Genomic DNA, 20,862 nt, shown 5'->3' with positions numbered 1-20,862 from the left:
TGAAAAAATTCAGATGGATTCTGATGCTTTTTATTGTCTCCTTTATACTTCCCTGTATTTAAAAAATTAAAATAATTGTCGGCATTACCTGCTGCCCACGCACTCCTCCGTCTGCAGGGGGCGCACCGGCTGCCACCCTCCCTCTTTCAGACTGATGGGCGGGGCCTCTCGGGCCGGTGTGGTACTGACCATTGGCTGGATGGGCCGTTCGTCACGGCGTCCCGCCCCCGCCTACGTCACATGACGCAGCCCATCATGGCGGCGGGAGCGCGGCTACCCTGGCCCGCCGCTCCGCAGGGCTGCTGCCGTTGCTGCTTTTGAGAGGTGGCGGCGGCGGCACAGGCGGGCGGGCGGGCGGGAAGGATGGTGTTTCTGTGGCCCGGGCGGCGGGTGCGGACCAGGAGTCAGGCTGAGGTTTGGCCGAAGCGACGTGTGCTCAGGAGCAGCCGGCGCGGGTGCCGCTGAGGCAGGCAGGACCGACTGACGGAGAGACCGACGGAAGGCGACCCGAGAGCCGGCCCCGGGGCCGCGCCTTGGGCGAGATGCCGGGGCCGCCGGCGTTGCTGCTGCTGCTCTTGCTCCTGGCCGCCGGCAGTGCCGGGGCCGCGCCACTTCCGCAAACAGGTGCAGGTGAGCGAGCCAGCTGCGGGGACGGGGCTGCGGGAACCCAGGCTTCGGGGCCACTGCGACGGGGGTGGCCGTGGAGGAGGCTGCGGGCCCGGTCCGGCGTCGTCTCCGAGGAATCGGAGAGACTGCCGAGGCGGGAGGCCCGGGGAAGCGCGCGATTAGGGAGGTTTCTGCCGCAGGGGCGTGGGGTGGGGGAGCGGGCAGCCTCTCCAGGGCCGAAGCGGGGGCGAGGCGATGCGGTTGGGGCTGGGGAGGGCGGCAAGCGGGCTGCCGATCGACCCCTCCCGGGGTAGGCTGCGGTACCAGCTCTGAACCTGTTGCCCGAAGGTTCTCAGCCTACATCCCTTTCTGGCAGTTCTGCTTCCCTTTCAGATGTCACCTGCCTCCTGTGCGTTTCTCACATCTTATAATAAGAACCGTTTCTTAGCCCTAATCCTACTTAAATGCAAATGACTTGGTGAGACGTGCGGAGTTTCCTTCGCTCCCTGCAACTTGTTCTGAAGTTGTAAATTGATTTTAGATGCTGTGCTTTTTATTCGGATTGAATTTCTGGGGATGAGAAGGAAACAACTCTGTAAATATTTCTATTTTAGGAAGCCAGTGATTAGAGTAGCAGCCTTTGAATAACTATTGACAGAATGACCCAAGGGTGATTGAAGTTTCTATTTTAGCTACGTCAGGGTGTGATTTTCTTTTTTTTCCTCCCCATTTTCTCAACATCGTTTTCAGTTGTGGTTTATTCTCCCAGATAAAACTTTACCTCAGTTTTTTTTGTTTGCTTGTTTTTGTTTTTTCCTTAGAGGAAAAAAAGATCTGGGGTAAGATCTAGTGTTTATCTTTAAGGAGAGACTGAAACTTCGTAGATTCGTGAAATTTTAGTATTGGAAGAGGCCTTAAAGAAAATTGAGTTGGATATCTTTGTTTTGCAGTTGAAGATACTGAGGCCCTGGGGGTCAAATGACCTAGCCAAGGTGACACAGCTAAATTGTCAGCCGAGCCACATCTAATACCCAGGTCTTGGATTCCCCTAGTTGTGTGATATTTCCACTTCCCCACTTCAAGCAAGCCTTGTAAATGTTTAGGCATACTCCTGAGGTTAAGAGTTATTTTTAAATGATGTTCACTGGGTACACAATGTGGAAGTTACCTTCCCCAGTAAAGACAAACACATCTACAATGAAAGTTATGTATAATTGTTTCCAGAGCTACACCCGGTTATGTCATTGAGTGTCCTTTAGTTGAGTATTAACTGTTACCATTGTACCATGTAATGTATCGCTAAATTTTTGCCACTGCCTTAGATCAAATATTTGTTAGGTGAATTCTGTTTTCTGATCTGATAGATAAGAAAAATAAATCTTATCCTAAGTGTATGTTGCTCAGGTAAGAGTCACAAAACATACCTGGGAAGTTATAAAATGCCAAATAGAAAGATGTTGATGTTGATATTGAAAGAAACCGATGGTGAAATTGAAAATTAGCACTAGAGTAGGATAGTGGACAGAGAGTATTTCGTGAGAGGGATTCAAGAAGTTTCCAGATGACTTTGCACTTAAATTTTTATATTTTTTGAAAGACAGGTTCTGTGTGAGTGTCTGCCTATAAACCTTTTAACAGGACTTTTATTCCATTCTTCCACTCTTCTGTGGAGCTGTGAATCATAAAATCTGAGGTTTTTTTGGGAGCGTTGTAAAACAAAACAATCAGGAAAATTAATCCATAAGTAGAAATACCAGATTTTGACATAAACAAAGCATAAATATTTGCTAATTTGTAGCAGCTTTTGCAGATTTTCCCTTCATATTCTGTTGATCAGAAGGTATATGATTAGACATATGGCATATGAATGACAGTTTCCTAAGGTTAAATTCTGTGGAAAAGATGCATAATCATACATAGATTTGGGGGTTTGCATTTCTGTCCAAAAGAGATTATTAATCCCGGTAACAGAGGTGGATTCTTGATGAAGATGTATTAGGCCAAGAAGAATAAAGAAACCTTTGAGCTAATCCTGGGAAGTGATCTCACTGGTTAAGAAAGATGAACCCTTCTTGAACATATATGCTAAATAAAAGAGTTAAGTGTTAAAAACATAGTAACTCTCAAGCCTTTGATTATCTGGGGGGACTGGCCATTTTCGTATTAAGGATAGAGCCATCGCATAGTGTCGTTTGTCTCCTTGGCATTATACTTTCTCCTTGAATTTCAAACTGGTTAATAATGCCTTGAAGAAAGCACGGCATATCAAAAATAGATTGAGAAAAATGCTTGAATTTAACCTTTGCATGCAGAAAGAAATAAGTCAGTTAACTAAAATTAAGCCAAAATTCATTTCTAGGTTTGGAGGTTGAAAAGGATACTTACCCATTCAGTCATAATTAAGCTTTGTAAGTTATGTGGATTGCCTTTGCCCATCAGGCAAAAAGGCATTTCATTTGTTTGTTTTTAAGTTTTTATTTTAATTCCAGTTAGGTAACATACAGTGTTATATTAGTTTCAGGTGTACAAGGAAGACATTTCTTGCTTGAACTTTATTTTGGGCCTCTATTGCTCTGGGAGTTGCTTACACCCTCTTTGGGGGCCTCTTGCTGAGAATGTCTATTTCTGCAAGGGCCCTTGTTAGGCAGATGGAGATCCCCTTGGTCCTCACTAGGAAGCTTCCATAAAGGGAGAGAGTCCACTGTTTTCACACATAGTGAAATTACCGAACTAAGGTTAAAGTTGAGAAATTATTTTCTCCTGGTCATAGTTATCAGATCATTCTTCTCCTAGAAAACATTTATGTACCTATTGTAAGATTCTTGGGATTCACATCGTAAAGATCGTCTGTTTGTATTTGTGAAGGCATTCCTCTAAGTCCAGTTTGTTATTAATATTAGGATAGTGGTTAGACGAGGAAACCCACTTCTATTGTTCTGTGGCATATTAGGTCACCGAGTACAGAGGAAGCTTTTAGCAGTTCCAGATAAAGGAGCTCACGGAAGTCTGTGAAGCCGGTGGGACTCGGCTACTTATTAAACAGCGGCTTGTGAAACCGGGGCTCTCATTTTAGATTAAACAAACAGACTTGGATCTTGAAAAAGATTCTGCAGTAAAGGAAGTGCTTTCTAAAAGTGTGAATTTTTGTGTTTATTTCAATAGCTTCTGAGAAATAAAAATGATTTTCAACAGGATTTCAATGCAGAGGTTTTCAGGATTTATGGCTGTAGGGCTTGAGATTTGATTTCGGTTGGGAGTGTTGTAGTTGCTCTCAGTTCGTGGTATTTTGGGGTTAACTAAATATGCTCACTTGCACAGAAATTAGGAAGTCTGTCCAACAGTTTTGTAGCCGATCAGCATTGAAGTTATCAAATCCCTACAGTTTGGGCGATATCAACGTGTTGACTGTTCATGCAATTCTCTTGAAATTTAGGGAGTCCTCAGGTCTGCTGTGTCACTTAGATAGCAGCTGTAACATGTCACAAAGAAGACTTTATAATGTAAATGAAATGTAAAATGTAAAAATGTAAAATGTAAAAGAACCGTAAGGGGTTCTGCAACAAATGAGTCTTCAAAAGAGTCCTTGTAGGTGGACATATTAAGCCAACCTTTGAGTCCTGTTAAGAGTGAAAGTCATGAACCAATCATAAGAAGAGCGGATGTTGTGGGAGGACAGAGCTTGGACTTTGGAGTTGGTCTGGATGGGAGGCCTTCCCTTGCCACTTCAATAGTGTTGAGACCTTGGGCCAGTTCCTTGACCTTCCAAGCTTCTCAGAACTCAACTCAGAAAACAGATAATGATATTTACCCTAAGAGTTGTGGGAGGTCATGTCATGGTGGTGTGCCATGCCTGCTACATTAGGCTTCTTCATTGCTTCAGATTTCCTTGTAAAATTGAGGGGTTACCATAGAATCGACCTTTTAAGAAATAGACCTTTTAAGAAAAGTGAGTGAGTGGTGAGTGGTATGGTTCAGAGAATGAACTCCAAGTGGTAGCTGCTTATCATGGCATGCCCAGAGTTTACTGGATTTAAAAACTTAAAATAACTTGTATGATGGGTAAAGAAGAGATCTTTCACAGAGAAATCTGGCTGATTTAAGGATAATACATAGGCTGGTATTGTTACTTCTTGAAACTCGTAATGTTGGGGAATTGTGCTAGAAATTTTTAGGATGATCTGGATTAGTCCACTTTTATGTAATAAACCTGTTTTCAAATGTCAAGATTATTAAAGCTCTTGCATGTGAACAGTTTCTGGTTTTAATGTACCTAAAGGAACCATGAGCAATGCAGGTTAGCTGATCCCAAACAAAATGTATATTTGAATGAAGCATCCCTGAAAACAGCCTGCTAAGCTGGGCCCTTAGAAGGTGTCATTTGGAGAGACGACTATAACTGAGTTTCTTCCTCCCTCTCTTTTAAAAAGTCATGTGTTTTTGTAGTCTTTTGTTTCTTACTTTTCTTAAAAGGTCTATTTATCTTATTTTATTATCTTTTTAAAGCTTATTTAAGTAATCACCACATTCAACATGAGTTGATAACCATGTTGAGTCGATGAGTTGAGTTGATACCAACATGAATTGATACCAATATCAAGAGCCACATGCTCCCCCGTCTAAGCCAGCCAGGCTTTCCTTAAGAGGTTTATTTATTACTCAGGCATGAGGAAAGGAATATTAGAAAGAGGAGAAGTTGTACAAATGATCCTGGTCTAAAACACTCCTATCTAGGGTTGTTTTTAGTTTCAGGTCTCAACTTTTCTGTAAATCATCAGGTGAAGACCCCGTAAGAAAAAATGGAGAAAATATGGTAAAATGGTGTGTCAGAGCAAAATATTGGAGTGAAGTATTTTTAAATTGTTAGCAAGTGACTAATTTGGAACCGTGCCTTGGCATTACAGTTATTTGCCACAAAGAACAGGCATATCAGAAAAATAACCTCAGTGTTTAAAAAAAGGTATTTTTCTCCCCTCAAAGGTTAGCACAATGCAGAGATTCCAAATTTCATTTAACTTTATTGTGAGTCAAATGGGAAAGATAAGGATTGTTGACACTAGATGCCTCAGGTGCCCCAAACCACAGCATGGGGAGTACCTCTCATTCTCTATGGCCCATCTTGGTTTCTAAGCCAGTGCTAAGCCCCTGTACTCTTCTGCCCTCCTGGGGCTTGCAGGGATAGTGGTGGCACAGCTTGGCAGTATTTTGAATAGTTTGGCAGATTTTGCATTTTACTGTGTAACGTGTCTTTTTAAAAGGCCTAAATTACCATCAAGTCAGATAGGTGCGCCAAGACCCATGTGCTGTGGCTAGAGTAGCCCCTGGCCTCTGGCATCGGAACCCAGTTTGGGAAGCCTTAGTCAGGAAAAGTCAGTGCAACCAGATTTCCGCCGTAGGGCATCTGTGGTCCCTGCCTCCACTGTCCACCTTTTGTGGCACTTCAAGAGCAAAGTTAATCTGCTTCTCATTCGTAAATTATTCCCAGCTCTCCTTACATTCTCTCTCTTGTTTGGCTCTTCCAGCACCTCTCTGCTGTTGTCTTTTTCTTTCTGGTCTTTTCTTTTCGGCCCTTTGCTGCCCCAATCTCCCTACCAAGACCTTTCTTCTTGCCCAGATCCTAGAGATTGCCTCCCGCAATGAACAACTACCAGAGTGTTCACTGGTAGAACAAGATGTTCTGTTGGGTGCAGGATGAAAACATTGGAGCTTCAGTTTTTATTTACTTTCATTTCATTTTTTAAAAATTTTGACTTATGTGACTTTTTAAGGTACAGAATATATTGGTACACTAACATATTTTTAATGCTCTTAAATCAGTGTGCGTGAAATGAAAGGAATGTGAAGAAAATTTACTGACGGGCTTTGATCAAAAAAAAGTTTGGATCGGCTCTACCAGTCTACCATTTGCACTTAGCAAATGCCACTCATTTCTTTAAGCCTTGTCTCTTGACCAGGACTGCAAGGACTGTGTCCTGTCTCCTCAGTGTTTCTGGTGTTTGCATGGTATCTCACAGGGTGTGGATGCTCAGCAGTTTGTGGGTGAGGATGGGGCCGGAGACCGAAGTTCACAGACCAGTCCTCTGGAGAGTGTGTGAGCCAAAAGGAGAGGATGTGCGCTTACAGCCTCTCATTCTCCTGCAGACTTTGCTTTTCATCCATCTACAGCCCACTGCCTGGAATGAGGCCATTTGTAGTTATCTTATTTTTAAATAATAAACCTCTTTCAGAACAATTTTAGATTTAGAGAAAAGTTGCAAAGACAGTACAAAGAGTTCTTGCATATCCTTTGCCCAGTTTTCCCTCTTAACGTCTTACTTTGTATGATAAGGAGCCAATACGAATGTGTGATTAAAAAAAAAAAAGATTTTATTTATTTATTTATTTGACAGAGAGAGAGAGAGAGAGAGAGAGAGATAACAAGTAGGCAGAGAGGCAGGCGGGGGTGGGGTGGGGGGGGAGCAGGCTCCCTGCTAAACAGAGAACCCAATGTGGGGCTCGATCCCAGGACCCTGAGATCATGACCTGAGCCGAAGGCAGAGGCTTAACCCACTGAGCCACCCAGGCGCCCCCGAATATGTGATTATTAACTGAAGTCCATACTTCGTATTTCTTCAGTGTTTCCCTAGTGTCCTTTTCTGTCCCAGGATACCACCTTACATCTAGGTGTCACCGTCTCCTTCGGCTCCTTTGCCATGTTCCTCTTTTTTGATGATCTTGACTGTTCTTGAGGAGTTTGATGTTTTTCTCATTGTTAGGCTGGGGTGACATGTTTTTGGGAGGAAGACCACAGAGATAAAGTGCCGTTCTAATCACATCGTGTCAAGAGTACATGCTTTCAGCAGACTGGTCATGTGATCACCTGATTATGATCACCCATTTGTCAGCTTTCTCCGTGGTGAAGTTTCTTTTCCTTCCCTTCTCCATGGTGCATACATGTACAGCCCACATTTGAGGGGCGGTGAGTTAGGCTCCACCTCCTGGACAAGTACCTACACACATTATCTGGAATTCTCCAGTATGGGAGATTCAACTTTCTTCCCCATTAATTTTCTTACTCAATTATTTATATCAGAGTTGATATCGATTTTACATTTGGGGTTATAATCCAATATCAGGTTATTTATTTTGCTGCTTCAATTGTGCCAGCTTTGGCCATTGGGAGCTCCTTCAGTTGGCTCTGGTATCACCACCTCCACTTTTTTTTTTTAATGCAGTTTCTTACTTTCTGGCACTGACGAAGCTGTAGGCTCATCTTATATCTCTCCCTGTCCAGCCCTAGGATTAGCCATATCTTCAGGCTGGTACCTTTTTTTGGAGAATGATATTAGAAACAAGATCTGGGTCCTGGATTTGCTCGTTGCTGCTGGGGCATATGTAATGGGTTTTTTTGTTTGTTTTTTGGTTTTTTGGGTTTTTTGTTTGTTTTTTAAAAGATTTTATTTATTTATTCGACAGACAGAGATCACAAGCAGGCAGAGAGGCAGGCAGGGAGAGAGAGGAGGAAGCAGGCTCCCCACTGAGCAGAGAGCCCGATGCGGGGCTCAATGCCAGGACCCCGAGATCATGACCTGAGCCGAAGGCAGAGGCTTTCACCCACTGAGCCACCCAGGCATCCCTGTGTAATGGGGCTTTGATCCTCTCCTTCCTATAGCTAATCCCATGTGTTGGGAAGAAGAGAGAAAGAGATTTTGGAAGGACAAAGGACCTCTTAGGAACAAATGACTTGGAAGGGCCCTGCCCATGGGTTCTTCCTGTCCCTTGACCACCGATTAACCCAACTGTCAGCATTACCTTAAGCACTCTATATCCCATGTTTGTGATATAATGATATTGGCAGGATGTTATTTTTATTTTTAGAGTAATAGATATTTGAAAGATAGATGTGATTTACTGTCTCAAAAAGCAGCCTAATCTCTGAGCGAATTATTTCAGCACGGGTCTGTCAGCTTTGGCAATTGTTGGAAAGGATTGTAAGTAACTCCTTTAATTGGTAACTTTTTGATTGGTAAAAGTTGACAAGGAGCTGTAGACTTGTTTTGATCTGTTTGCAGAGTTTTTCATTTCTTTTCACTTTTTGTTCTGGATAATTTCAAACATATTCAAAAGTAGAGTAAATGATATAGTGGATCTTCAGGTACCCATAACCCAGCACCAACAATTTTTATTTGTGGTGAATCTTTTTTTTTCTTTTTTTTTTTTTTTAAAGATTTTTATTTATTTATTTGACAGAGAGAGATCACAAGTAGGCAGAGAGGCAGGCAGAGAGAGAGGGGGAAGCAGGCTCCCTGCTGAGCAGAGAGCCTGATGTGGGGCTCGATCCCAGGACCCTGGGATCACGACCCGAGCCGAAAGCAGAGGCTTTAACCCACTGAGCCACCCAGGCACCCCTATTTGTGGTGAATCTTGTTCACCTGTATGCTTCCTACTAGCTCGGCCTCCCCCTTGCTTTGATGTAAATGCCACGATACCCGATGAGCTGAAAGCGTTTCAGGAAAAAGTGAAGATATTTTTTATGAAACAGGACTTACATGAGAATCACCAAGGCATTTGTAGAAATGCAGATTTTTGAATGGCAAATCGACGGTATCAGAATTCTGGAGGTTGGCCTCGAAATCTGCATTTGCAGTACTTTCTTTTTGTGGTGATTTCTCTACCCTCACAACATAAATATTTCATCTTGTACTAGAGATAAGATAAAATCAGTTATTTGATGGAAATCCTTTGGCTTGGGTAACTAGTGAGACTCAAGGGAGGAAGAACAATTTAGATTTTAAAAATTAATGTCAACATCTAAGTTCTGGAGAGACTTCTGCTCCTGACCATGGTATGTGAATATCATTCTGAGGAATCTAACTGTGAAAAGTAGGTATGCGATAACTGCAAAGGAATTTAAACACTGCAGGGCAGAACAGTTACAGCTCTAAATGCACCCCCCTCTTTTTTTTTTTTTTTTTTTTTTTTTTTTTTTTTTTAAATTTCAGCCTGTTCTCTGGAGGTCAGTATGAATAATGACCTCTTTATGTTTTATAAATATCCTGTATAAATAATCGGTAGAAACTGCGAGCTGGTAGCCTGACGGTCAAATGCCAGAGCTGTGAGCTGAGAGCCTCGTGGTCTCAGCCCCGGACTGACCAGGGTTTTGCCTGCTGGAGCTCAGCTCAGCAAGGAAATTAAGCTAGAGGAGGCATAACTCAGGGACATTCCTGATTCCCCAGGTGAGATGTGCACATGAGAGTGTGAGAGCCCTGGATTCATGACCTGCTCAGTAACTTTCAGGGTTGTTTCTTTCTGGGATAATATCGTGTCATTAACGTCTTGCTTTCAAAAAGTTTTCCTTTCTTTTTTTTTTTTTTTTAAAGATTTTATTTATTTATTTATTTGACAGGCAGAGATCACAAATAGGCAGAGAGGCAGGCAGAAAGAGAGAGAGAGAGAGAGTGAAGCAGGCTCCCCGCTGAGCAGAGAACCCGATGCGGGACTCGATCCCGGGACCCCGAGATCATGACCTGAGCCGAAGGCAGCGGCTTAACCCACTGAGCCACCCAGGTGCCCTCAAAAAGTTCATTTTTCTAAGCTAGTTTATTTTAGACTAGCCTGGGATTTGTAACCCATTTCGTATCTTTCTTTTCTTTTCTTTCTTTTTTTTTTTTTTTTTTAAGATTTTATTTACTTATTTGAAAGAGAGAGAGCACAAGCAGAGGGAGAGGAGGAAGTAGGCTCCCCACTGAGTAGGGAGCCAAGGATGAGGGACCCAATCCTAGTACCCTGGGACCATGACCTGAGCTGAAGGCAGGTGTTTAACCAACTGAGCCACCCAGTTGCCCCTATTTCATATTTTCAACAAGCTACTTTTTTTTTTTTTAGCCAGTTGATACATTTTTGTATATTTGCTGTGGATGTATTGGTATGTACAAAATGATGAGCTAAAGAAAGTACACAATTTAATCTCTGAAACTGCTACATTGTAATGATAGTATAATAAATCCAGTTTGATTAAGAACACATCCTGGGCTCACATACTAGTACAGATATTTCAGGACTGTTGTTTTTGGCAACATCTGTATGCCTTGGGTGGGAGAAAAATAACCGAGTTACAACCATTTATGACAGTGATTTTTGAGAGGGAAGTTGCTTTTATCCAAAGTGAAAACACTATTATTTAATATTTTAAAAGCTTATGGTTTTGGGGCACCTGGGTGGCTCAGTGGGTTAAAGCCTCTGCCTTCGGCTCAGGTCATGATCCCAGGGTCCTGGGATCGAGCCCTGCATCGGGCTCTCTCTGCTCAGCGGGGAGCCTGCTTCCCCCTCTCTCTCTGTCTGCCTCTCTGCCTACTTGTGATCTCTGTCTGTCAAATAAATAAAAAAATTAAAAAAATAAAATAAATAAAAGCTTATGGTTTTTTTTTTTCTTCCTTGAGGCCCATGGTCAAAGTCCGTCCCAAGAATGTCTTTTTGCCTTGTTTGTTCTACTGCCCAGGAGACTCTAGTTTGACATGATGACATCACAACCTTTAATTATAGGAAGTAAATCTCTAAGGCGTCTTAGATTTAGAAGGTCGAGGAGGATGAGTGTGCAATCATTTTTGCACATTTGTAGTAGCTCCTTTAACCAGTTAGTAATTGTGAAATTGTGTAGTTTCAGCTTTTTTTAAATTGTGAAACCAGACCCTTGTGGTCTATTGGTGGCCTCTCAGATGAGCTGCTGAATTTTCAGTTGAAAGTATTTTTCACATTGCTGTTTCTTCCCCAAAACCCCGATAAATTCAGCCTGTGCTCCTTCCACAAGGGGAAAAAAAAAATCCTCTTCCTGGTTCCACCTGGCAGTGTGCCTGTGTAGGATGGTTCTCTGTGTCAGCAGCAATGGTTACTTTCCAAGGATCTGGCCTGCCAGTCACAGCGCAGAGCCCCACTTGACTCTGACTTCAGACTATTATTAAAAGGCAACACCAGGACACTGATTGCTAGTGAGGCACAGAAAAATAACAAACTTACCGAAATAGTCCCCTGGGAGTTCTCTACCGGAGGCCTGGGGCCCGGGTGCACTCCAGAAATCTGTTGTTTATCTTCGTTTTCTTTAAGAAAAAGAAAATTAACTTTACTAAAAGATCTGATTTCTGGTATTAACCATACAGGTACTTGGTAGACTCATAAAATTTTGGAATTATGAATCCTTGTATAGAGAATTTTAAAGCTGATGTGCCAGCTTACAGGTGAAGGCCCTGAGGCCCAGAGAAGTTCAGTAGTGAGTTCGAGTCCATTCTGCTAGTCAGTGGCGGACAGAATCCAGAGGGAGGGCCCTTAACAGCCAGACACCACCCCCACCCCCCGCCCTGCTGCCATTCACCAAGTGCACTGCTTAGTACTTTCAGAATGCTTTCATTTGTGTGATGCACACATGCACACAGACTAATTGCAGTCATTTCTCCTCTGGATACTTCTTTCTTTTCTTTTCCCTCCCTCCCTTCCTTCCTTCCTTCCTTTCTTAATTCATTTGAGAGAGAGAGCACAGGCAGGAGGAGCAGAGGGAGAAGGAGAGAGAATGTCAAGCAGACTCCACACTGAGTGCAGAGCACGACTTAGGGCTGGATCCCACCACCCTGAGATCATGACCTATGCAGAGATCAAGGGTCAGTTGCTCAACCGACTGAGCCACCCAGGTGTCCCTGTTTATTTCTATTTACTATCTGAAAGTACAGAGATGAATTTTTTTTTTAAAGATTTCATTTATTTATTTGACAGACAGATCACAAGCAGGCAGAGAGGCAGACGGAGAGAGGAAGGGAAGCAGGCTCCCCGATGAGCAGAGAGCCCGATACGGGGCTCGATCCCAGGACCCTGGGATCATGACCTGAACTGAAGGCAGAGGCTTTAACCCACTGAGCCACCCAGGCGCCCCCAGAGATGAATTTTTTTTAAAGATTTTATTTATCTATTTGAGAGAGCTTGTGAGCCAGGGCCTGGGGGCAGACTTAGAGGGATAGAGATTCCCAAGCAGACTCTACACTGAGAATGAGCCTGACCCAGTGCTTGATCCCATGACCCTGAGATCATGACCTCAGCCAGAATCAAGAGTTGAGAGATCAAGAGTTGGTGGCTCAGGTGACTGAGCCACCCAGGCACCCCCAGAGATGAAACTTAACTGTAGTTGTCATATAATTGATTCTTGAACTACTAAAGGTAATTGTTTATTGAAAATTAGGAAACTGAAGTGCAGACTTCTATAAAGAGGCCCAAAACTCACATTCATGTTTAACTTTTTAAAAAAAATTTTAAGAATAACAGTTTAGGGGTGCCTGGGTGGCTCAGTGGGTTAAGCATCTGCCTTTAGCTTAGGTCATGATCCTGGGTTCCTGGGATTGAGCCCGGCATTGGGCTCAGCTCTCAGTGGGGACTCTGCCTTTCTCTTTGCCCCTTTACCCCTCCCTTGCTTGTGCTCACGCTCTCTCTCTCTCTCTCTCTCTCAAATAAAATCTTTTAAAAAATTAGTTTTAGTTTCCGCCTGTGAAATGAAGTTGCACTGTTTAATTAAAAGTGATAAAAATACTTCTTTTAGAAAATGTAATCATAAACTTGTAAACATGAGAAATACCATCAATTTATATGCTTTCGTGGAGGAATGGACCCTTTTTAGAATCTGCTGAGTGCTGCGGATCCCAAGAATAACGCTCATTGAGCAAATATTTTGTGTATACTTTTAAGATTCACAGATAGGTATTGAGAAACACGGAGTCCTAGACGAATGTCACTTTTCTGTTTCTCAGCTCTTTAAGACTACCTTCTTGATTTATGCCCTAAATCCCATCCTTTTCCAGCCCTGACTTCCTTCCAGGGCTTAGTCATCAGGGACATCCTTCTTTGTCATCCGTGTTTTCTCCTGGGCCCCTTCTCTCAGTTAACACATAATTCATAAGAGAACAACTCAACATATGTGATTTTCTACAGAGCTTTAGTTTTGGATAGCTTTATTGGTATAACAATGTCACATAGGTGCTGTGACCTTGGAGAAGCACCTTCACCTCTGCATCACTCAGTTTCTCCATGTTAAAATGAGGCAAATAGTAGTACCTACCTCAAAGGCTTGTTGTGGGATTGGGTGAGTTTGGAATGGTGCCTGGCATGTAGTAAGCACCATTTAAGTATCAGCATGAATTATATAACCACTTGGGGCCAAACTGCTGTCATTTCTTGGGTTAATTGTAATATCAGAAATGTGTTCCCCAGTCACTTTACGTAAAATAATGAATCTCCCCAGTCTGCTGCTTAATTTTTCCATATTGCTCATCACCGTCTGAGGTGCTGTATATTTTTACCTGCTATGTATTTAGTCTGTCTCCCTGCACAAGAATGTAAACTGTGAGTGTGGGGTCTTCTAGATTCCCAGAACCTATAGCAATGCCTGTTCTGTAGAAGATGCTTAGTAAACATTTGTTGAATGAAGGATGTGTTGGGCGGGACTTGCTGACCCGTGGACTTCATAGTAGGGTGATGGGGCAGGTGTGTGGATAGGAGACACCCCACCCCCTTGGCTCTTTTAATTATCTATAGATCTTCTATCTTGGGCTGGACACTTGAGTGTCTGGAGGCACCTGGTTATATTGGGTTAAATTGTCATTGGGTCTATTTTTTAAAGATAAAGACGTATCAGTGAAGCATTATCAGAGAGGAAACCCTAGGTAATATTGCCTGCATGTACTATAGAATCTTGTCAAGGTCAGTGTCATAAGCAGTTTCTGGCTTCATTACAAAGATAGTACTTAAAAAATAAAACTTTATTGTGGGGAATTTTGAACATACACAGAAGAATATAATGAATTCTCTGTACCCGTCCTTAAGTCCCAGCCATCCCTATGGCCATTTGGGCTGCATCCATCACAATCTGCTTCCTCTCTGAAGGGAGAACTTTCAAAGACATACAGCCTAACAATACATTACGACTGTATTAGCAGGAGTTTAAATGAGATATTAGGAAGCTAGAAAGTTTCTGAGACCATAGACTCTATATCACAGTCTTATAGGAAAATTTAAGGAAAATCTAGACATGTTTTTCTAGGGTATTTAAGGACTGCCCTCACCACGGAGGTAAGGAGCACACAGTTAGGTCATTTCTCCCATCCTTTGGGTCCTGTTGTGCAGAAATTGTGTTGGCTAAGTGTTGTGACTCCTGTACTACCATTGATCTACCTGTACATTTCTCCACATTTCAACAGGAAGTCATATGGAAAGACAGAATGTCCTTTCCCTTAGATATTAGCCGGGCACTGAAGTGACCAGTTATGGGGGAAGAAGCCCTGGGAAACTGGCCATGAGTTTCTACTTCTGGGACCAGATGCTGCCTGTTCCTGAGCTGGCTTCCTGGACTGCAGGAAGACCCTGATTCAGAGCTGTGGCAGACATCTGAGCACTGTCGATGACTCCACAGCCTGACTATGCCATCGACTTCATTAAGATTCTGGTTCATAAAATATCATCCCTGCCATGGTTTTCCCTGGGGTCAGGGCAGAGTCGTCTCACAGGAGTCCTGTGAACCTGACATTCCTTTGGCGGAACTGTTACCACGTTAGACAAAGTCCTTTGTGGTAGGATGCCTCGTCGGTGTTTTTTAAATTGGAATGAAATGAAACTTTAGTAACAGTTCAGTGGAATAGGCTGAGAGAAACAGCAGGAACTTCATACAAAATGATCTCATTCACAGGTATTCAGTCAGCGCTCAAATTATATAACCTTTCTGCAAGTATGAGAGAACAGTTGGGTTGGCTGACCTTGAAAGTCATTTTTGAACCAAAAGAACACTTCACTGTGATTAGCACACAGTCCGGTTTGTTTTTCTAGGCTGTTGATATTCTGGCTTAGGGGTCTTTGTGGAATCTCTGATTCATCGGCGAGATCATCAATCCGCTGTTTACTGTCTGTGTCCTTGGACATATTTAGTGCTAGGTTTCATTTTCTCTCTTTAATATTAGAATATATTAGGGGTGTTCTAGATTATTTAATGTTATTATAAATATGTAACACTAAGAGGCAAGGAAAACATTTAGTGACTTAAGATTCTGTGCACGAGAAAGCTTTATGATAGATGGGTGTGTCGTTTCGAGGTTTTAAGTCGAAATGTGTGATCTGCAATCATTGTCTAAATTTTTTCCCCCAAGTAGTATGCTGATGATTCACTTTACTCGGTCTCCAGATGTAAAGCTACTTGTCAGGATATTGGAAAAGATCCAATTATTAGTCCTAACTTTACAGAAAAAAAGAAAAAGAAAAAGCCAAAACTTTGTATTTAGAAGTGGACTTTATGTCAGGACCAGTTTGGAAGATCTCTGGTCCCCAACTTCCCTGAGTTGTACCGAGTTCCCTTTGTCTAGTCAGCCCAGTGGCCACCGGTTTTAACTGTTAAGTAGACACATAAATCTCTCGTGAATTTCCGGAGGCCAGAGGGCAGAGAAGAGAGAACACGGGAGGGTGACATCTGCCTCTGACACTTGTCTCACTGATCCTTTCCATTCCCAACCTGCTGCTTCCTGGGAAGCCAAAGAGGAAGGCAGCATATACTTGTCTTGGGTGCTGCCCAAGATGGATCTCCTGCCAGGGTCGGGGGGGTGTCCCTGAATTATTGGATGCACGGTGTTATGGACCTAACTGAGTCCCTGTCCATACCCAGGGACATTTGGAGATGAGGTCTTTAAAAAAGTGAATATGTTAATATAAGGCCATTAACTCCTTAGTTGCTAATCTAATACGCAACATACAAAGAGATATCATTGATGTGCAGAAAGACCATGTGAAGACATAGTGTGAACACAGCTGTCCTCTGCAAGCCAAGGAGAAAGGCTCAAAAGGGACCAACCCTGCCACACCTTGATGTTGGATGTCCAGCCTCCAGAACTGTGAGACATTGGATTTCTGTTGTTCAAGTCACTGGTGTGTGCGGAATGGTTAGGGTGGCCTGAGCAGATGAGTACACGGTGTTCAGACCAAAGCAAATTCAGAGTCACATCTTAGAAGGCATCTGTTAAGATTCCTTTTTTCTTCCTCCTCTTATCAGTGTCCCAGTGGAGTCCCCCTTGTGCTCTGGGCTTTCCCCTCAGCCCAGCATGTCCCCGGGGCTCCTGCAGGGGAGAGGGCCCCTTTGCATTCCTCCCTTGTGGGCAGAGCGAACCTGCTCTGACAGCTTCCAGTGAAATGCAGCTGTGTGGAGAACACAGGTGTGAATAAATACTCATTATCACAGGAGAACATAAGTTGGGGAAAGTCTCCTTTTGGAAAGAACTTATTTTTTAAAGAAAACAACTGAATAGTTACATTACTAAACATGAATTGCAAAATGGGTAAACAAAGAATGTGGAAGTTGTCTGTGACCTAGGGAATAAATGGTAAACTATTAATAGTGAGAAAAGTCAGAACCATCCCAGTATAGTGCCTATTGGGGTGTGATTAGTAATGGGAAGAAAATTTTTGCCAGATAAGAGCATAAAATCACTGAAGGAATGCTACTTTTATAATCTTATTTGACCCTGGAAATAAAAGTTTCTTCTCATAACAAGTAGAAGATTTATGGATTTCTCTCTCTCTCTCTTGCTTATCTTCCCTCCCTTTCTCAAGCCTCTTAGTTGCTGTCTCTCTGATTCCATCCACACCCCCTTCTGACCAAATCCAGGCTCTGTCCTGGGCCCTGAAGTCATTGCTGGAGTATACAGACCTGGTTGCTGACCCCATTTAACTTGCAGTCTTGTGGGGAGGACACTTGGGCTTTTGAAACACTCAGTGCGATAAACTCTGTGGTGGACAATACAGGCGCACTGGGGCTCCAGAGGCAGGGACTCTGACCCGTGGAACTTCGGGGACGCTTTCCAAGTTGAGATCTGAGTGGTGAGGCTGAATTAGTGGAGGGGGTGTGTGTCAGTGGGGGAGGTTTCTGGTAGGGGATGTAAACTTGCAGACTCTGGAGGGGCAGAGGATCTGCCTGGAAGGACTGAGAGTGGTTCATGGTAGATGAAACTAGATGGAGTAGAGAGTTAGGAGTGAGGAGAGCCCAAGGCAGAGGGCAAATGGCAGCTGATGACAGCGGACGTTGGGACTTGTTACAGAGTGTGGGCATAAGGCTAAAGACTGTGGGAAGCCCCAGGACAAAATTCAAGAGCTGTAAAAGGATATAACAGCCTCTCCTCATCCCCCAGCCACCCGGTTTTCCTCCCTGTTGGTGACCACTGTTGGCCAGGAGTATAGCACTGTGCACACACACACTGTTCTGATCTATTCTTGTTTTTTCTTGTTTTCTTTTAAACATATATCATAGAGATGGTTTGACTTGTATCCCTGCTCCCCCAAAGTCATATGTCGAAGTCCTAACCCCTGTGACCTCAGAGTGTGACCCTATTTGGAGATCAGGTCTTTACCAAGGTAATCAAGTTAAAATTACATCTTTAGGCCCTAATCCAACATGACTTTGTGTTTATAAAAAGGGGAAATCTGGATGTGGAGACAGATCCGGAGGGAAGACCAGGAGAAGGGACGCAGAGAGAACATGCGCATCTCCCATAAGGCAGGAGAGAGGCCCCGAGTGCATCCTTCCACACAGCTCACAGAAGGGGTCAGACCCGCCAGCACCATCACATTGGCCTTGATGCCCCAGTTTGTGGTACTTTGTTACAGCATCTCAAATTGATACACGGTCCTAGAGGAGGCAAGAGTATAGACTGTAAATTGTTCCATCTATTCCCCCCCCATTTAAACTTTCTATTTAATGGATGTGAAGAAATTCTTTAATAAATGGAAAACCTCAAACATACAAATCTGTGCAAGACTGGACAGACACGACTATTCTGACCTCCCCTGTGGCTTTCACTCAGCCTTTGTCAGCTCTTGGCTGTCCTTTTTCATGCTACCCCATCACTTCACTGCCCCCATACTGTTTGAAGCAAATTCTAGACAACTTTAAATAGGTCACTATCTGTAAGAAGGTAAGGACTGCTTTTAAAAACATAATCATGTTGGGGCGCCTGGGTGGCTCAGTGGGTTAAGCCGCTGCCTTTGGCTCAGGTATGATCCCAGGTCCTGGGTTCGAGCCCCGCGTCGGGCTTTCTGCTCAGCAGGGAGCCTGCTTCCTCCTCTCTCTGCCTGCCTCTCTGCCTACTTGTGATTTCTCTCTGTCAAATAAATAAAATCTTTTAAAAACATAATCATGTTATTATTATCACTCCTAGGAGCAGTGAGTCATACTTCCTTAATATGGTCAGTTACCAGTGTTCATTCAGATCTCCAGTTGTCTCAGATGTCATGATCCTTTTGAGTTCGAATCATGATTCAGATGGTGCCCATACACTGCAGTCGGTCGCTACGTCTGGTCAGATCTTTCAGTCTCTCCTACATGTCTCATAACGCACGTCTTTCTCCTTAATGTTCCTCACAGCCTCTGCTTTGCCGATCACATTCTTGTGCCGGTATTTGATATGTTCCACAATTCTCTTTATTTCCTGTGAATTGGCATTTAGAGCTAGAGGGCTTGTCAGGTACAGGCTTCGTTACTGTTGTTTGCTTTCAGTCTTCGGTTTAGCAGGTGGTGGTGTTTGTCGGGAGGCACTAATGTCCGGTTGTCTCTTTTTGCATTATTAACTTGATATAAATGTCACATTCAGCAATATTATTCTCTTGTTTTTGTTCTTTTCTAAGCAACTATTTAAAAATGTAAACACCGTTCTTAGGTCTCAGGCCGTACCCAAGCCAACAGTAGGCAGGTCATAGAGTCTCCCGATCCATGTTCCAATGTATATACGTATCTGTGATGTAATAGGAAATATATATTTGGCCTTTGTCCCCTTTCCTGCCCCAGAACTCCTAAAACCCTAGTAATTTCCCACGTGATGAGGTGATAGGAGCATCTCTAGTTATTAATAACAAGGCCCTTTCAACTGCACTTGAATTTATGCTAATGAGGTGACTCTTGATGTTCCCTAAAGAGCTTCAGGATGGGAAGTGGTGGTCAGAGGAACAAATCAGGGGATTAGAGGGTTTGAATTTACCACTGGATAACCAAACAGTAAATATGAGGAAACTTCTCTATAAAAGTGTATCAGCTACTGACTGAGGAAGGAATAACAAAATTAGAATTATCAGCATTTTTAGTCCCTAATGGGCTTCCACAAACCATCACTTGTTTTTAATCTGTGGACCTTAAGAAAATTTTATTTAATCCAAAAACAGATTCACAAGTAACTCTTTAGTTAATTACATAGGAGTTCAAGTTCTGATGGAGGTTCTAGGCAGGGATTTATAATGGTTGAATTAATAATCGGGTAGTACTCCTGACTTACTCTGAGTCATTGCCGTGAAATTGCATTCTCCAAATTACCGGTCTATAAAACAGGTAATATATACCCACCTCTTAGAGTTTCTCAAGTTTTCTGCTTATTAAATCAAGTGCTAGATATCTATTAAAATGGTTTGAAAACTGTAAAATGAAAACTCAAAGAATGGGCTTTAGAGATGCCAAGTATTTTTTAATCAGTGTCTTGGGGAAACATACTAACTACTCCAAACCTCTAATTATCCTTGTTCTCGGTTGTAATCTGTAAAGCTGCCTAAAAGAGTAGAGACACTCCTGTGGTCATTGATGTTTTTCTTTAGTAGGTGATTGGTTAATTTTATGCATTTCTGAATGCTGTAGGCTGAGAATGTGGAAGGAAAGCTGTCTTTCTTCATAGTTTCCTAACTGTTGCAATCAGGAACCTTCCAGGGGCCCAGTTTGTAGTTGGAACTGCTGGGGCCTGGGGTTTTTAGTTGTCGTTCCTCACATCTAGAATTTGCTTCCTCTCTGTGGTTTGTGCAAACGCATCTTACCTTCCAGCCTATTCACAGATGGGTTTGATTTCCTCATGTTACGGAAGTTTTCCCTTCACTGGTACGTTGAATTTTTTAAAGCACAGTGCTTTGGACTCATCAAAAGAAAAATTACAGTAAATAAAATACTCTTTAAAAGTGGTACAGCTGTAAAAATTTCCTCTTGAGCCTACCTGGTGAATTTCTTCTTAGGTGGTAATTTGTAGAGGCCTTTCAGTGGCACTGGAGGACAGGAGGGTCGGTAGACCTCACCTACACGGAAGAAATCTTGAGTTTGGGAGAGCAGATGCCCCTGCAGTGTCTTAACAGAAATAAGTACATTATCAAGGTGGGGCAAAACGCCTCGTAACTAGTTATTTTTAACACGAGTCTGACTTTTCATGCCTACCTAATGACTCACAGAAGACAGTTTTATGAACCAGATAATTG

General features: G+C 42.9%; 1 protein-coding gene across 1 annotated transcript in view; it reads left to right on the top strand.

Moving 5' to 3' along the window:
• Positions 1–241: 241 nt before the first annotated feature.
• The window catches only part of LMTK2 (lemur tyrosine kinase 2), an 83,819-nt gene continuing 63,198 nt past the window's right edge, over positions 242–20,862 (top strand). The window contains exon 1 of the mRNA XM_047713338.1: positions 242–630. Coding sequence (XP_047569294.1) covers positions 543–630 — 88 coding nt within the window. The 5' untranslated portion in view covers positions 242–542. The remainder of the gene's footprint in view (positions 631–20,862) is intronic.

This window comes from Lutra lutra, chromosome 18 (genome assembly GCF_902655055.1).
Source record: "Lutra lutra chromosome 18, mLutLut1.2, whole genome shotgun sequence".
Lineage (NCBI taxonomy): Eukaryota > Metazoa > Chordata > Mammalia > Carnivora > Mustelidae > Lutra > Lutra lutra.
This window is presented reverse-complemented; position numbering and strand designations above follow the sequence as displayed.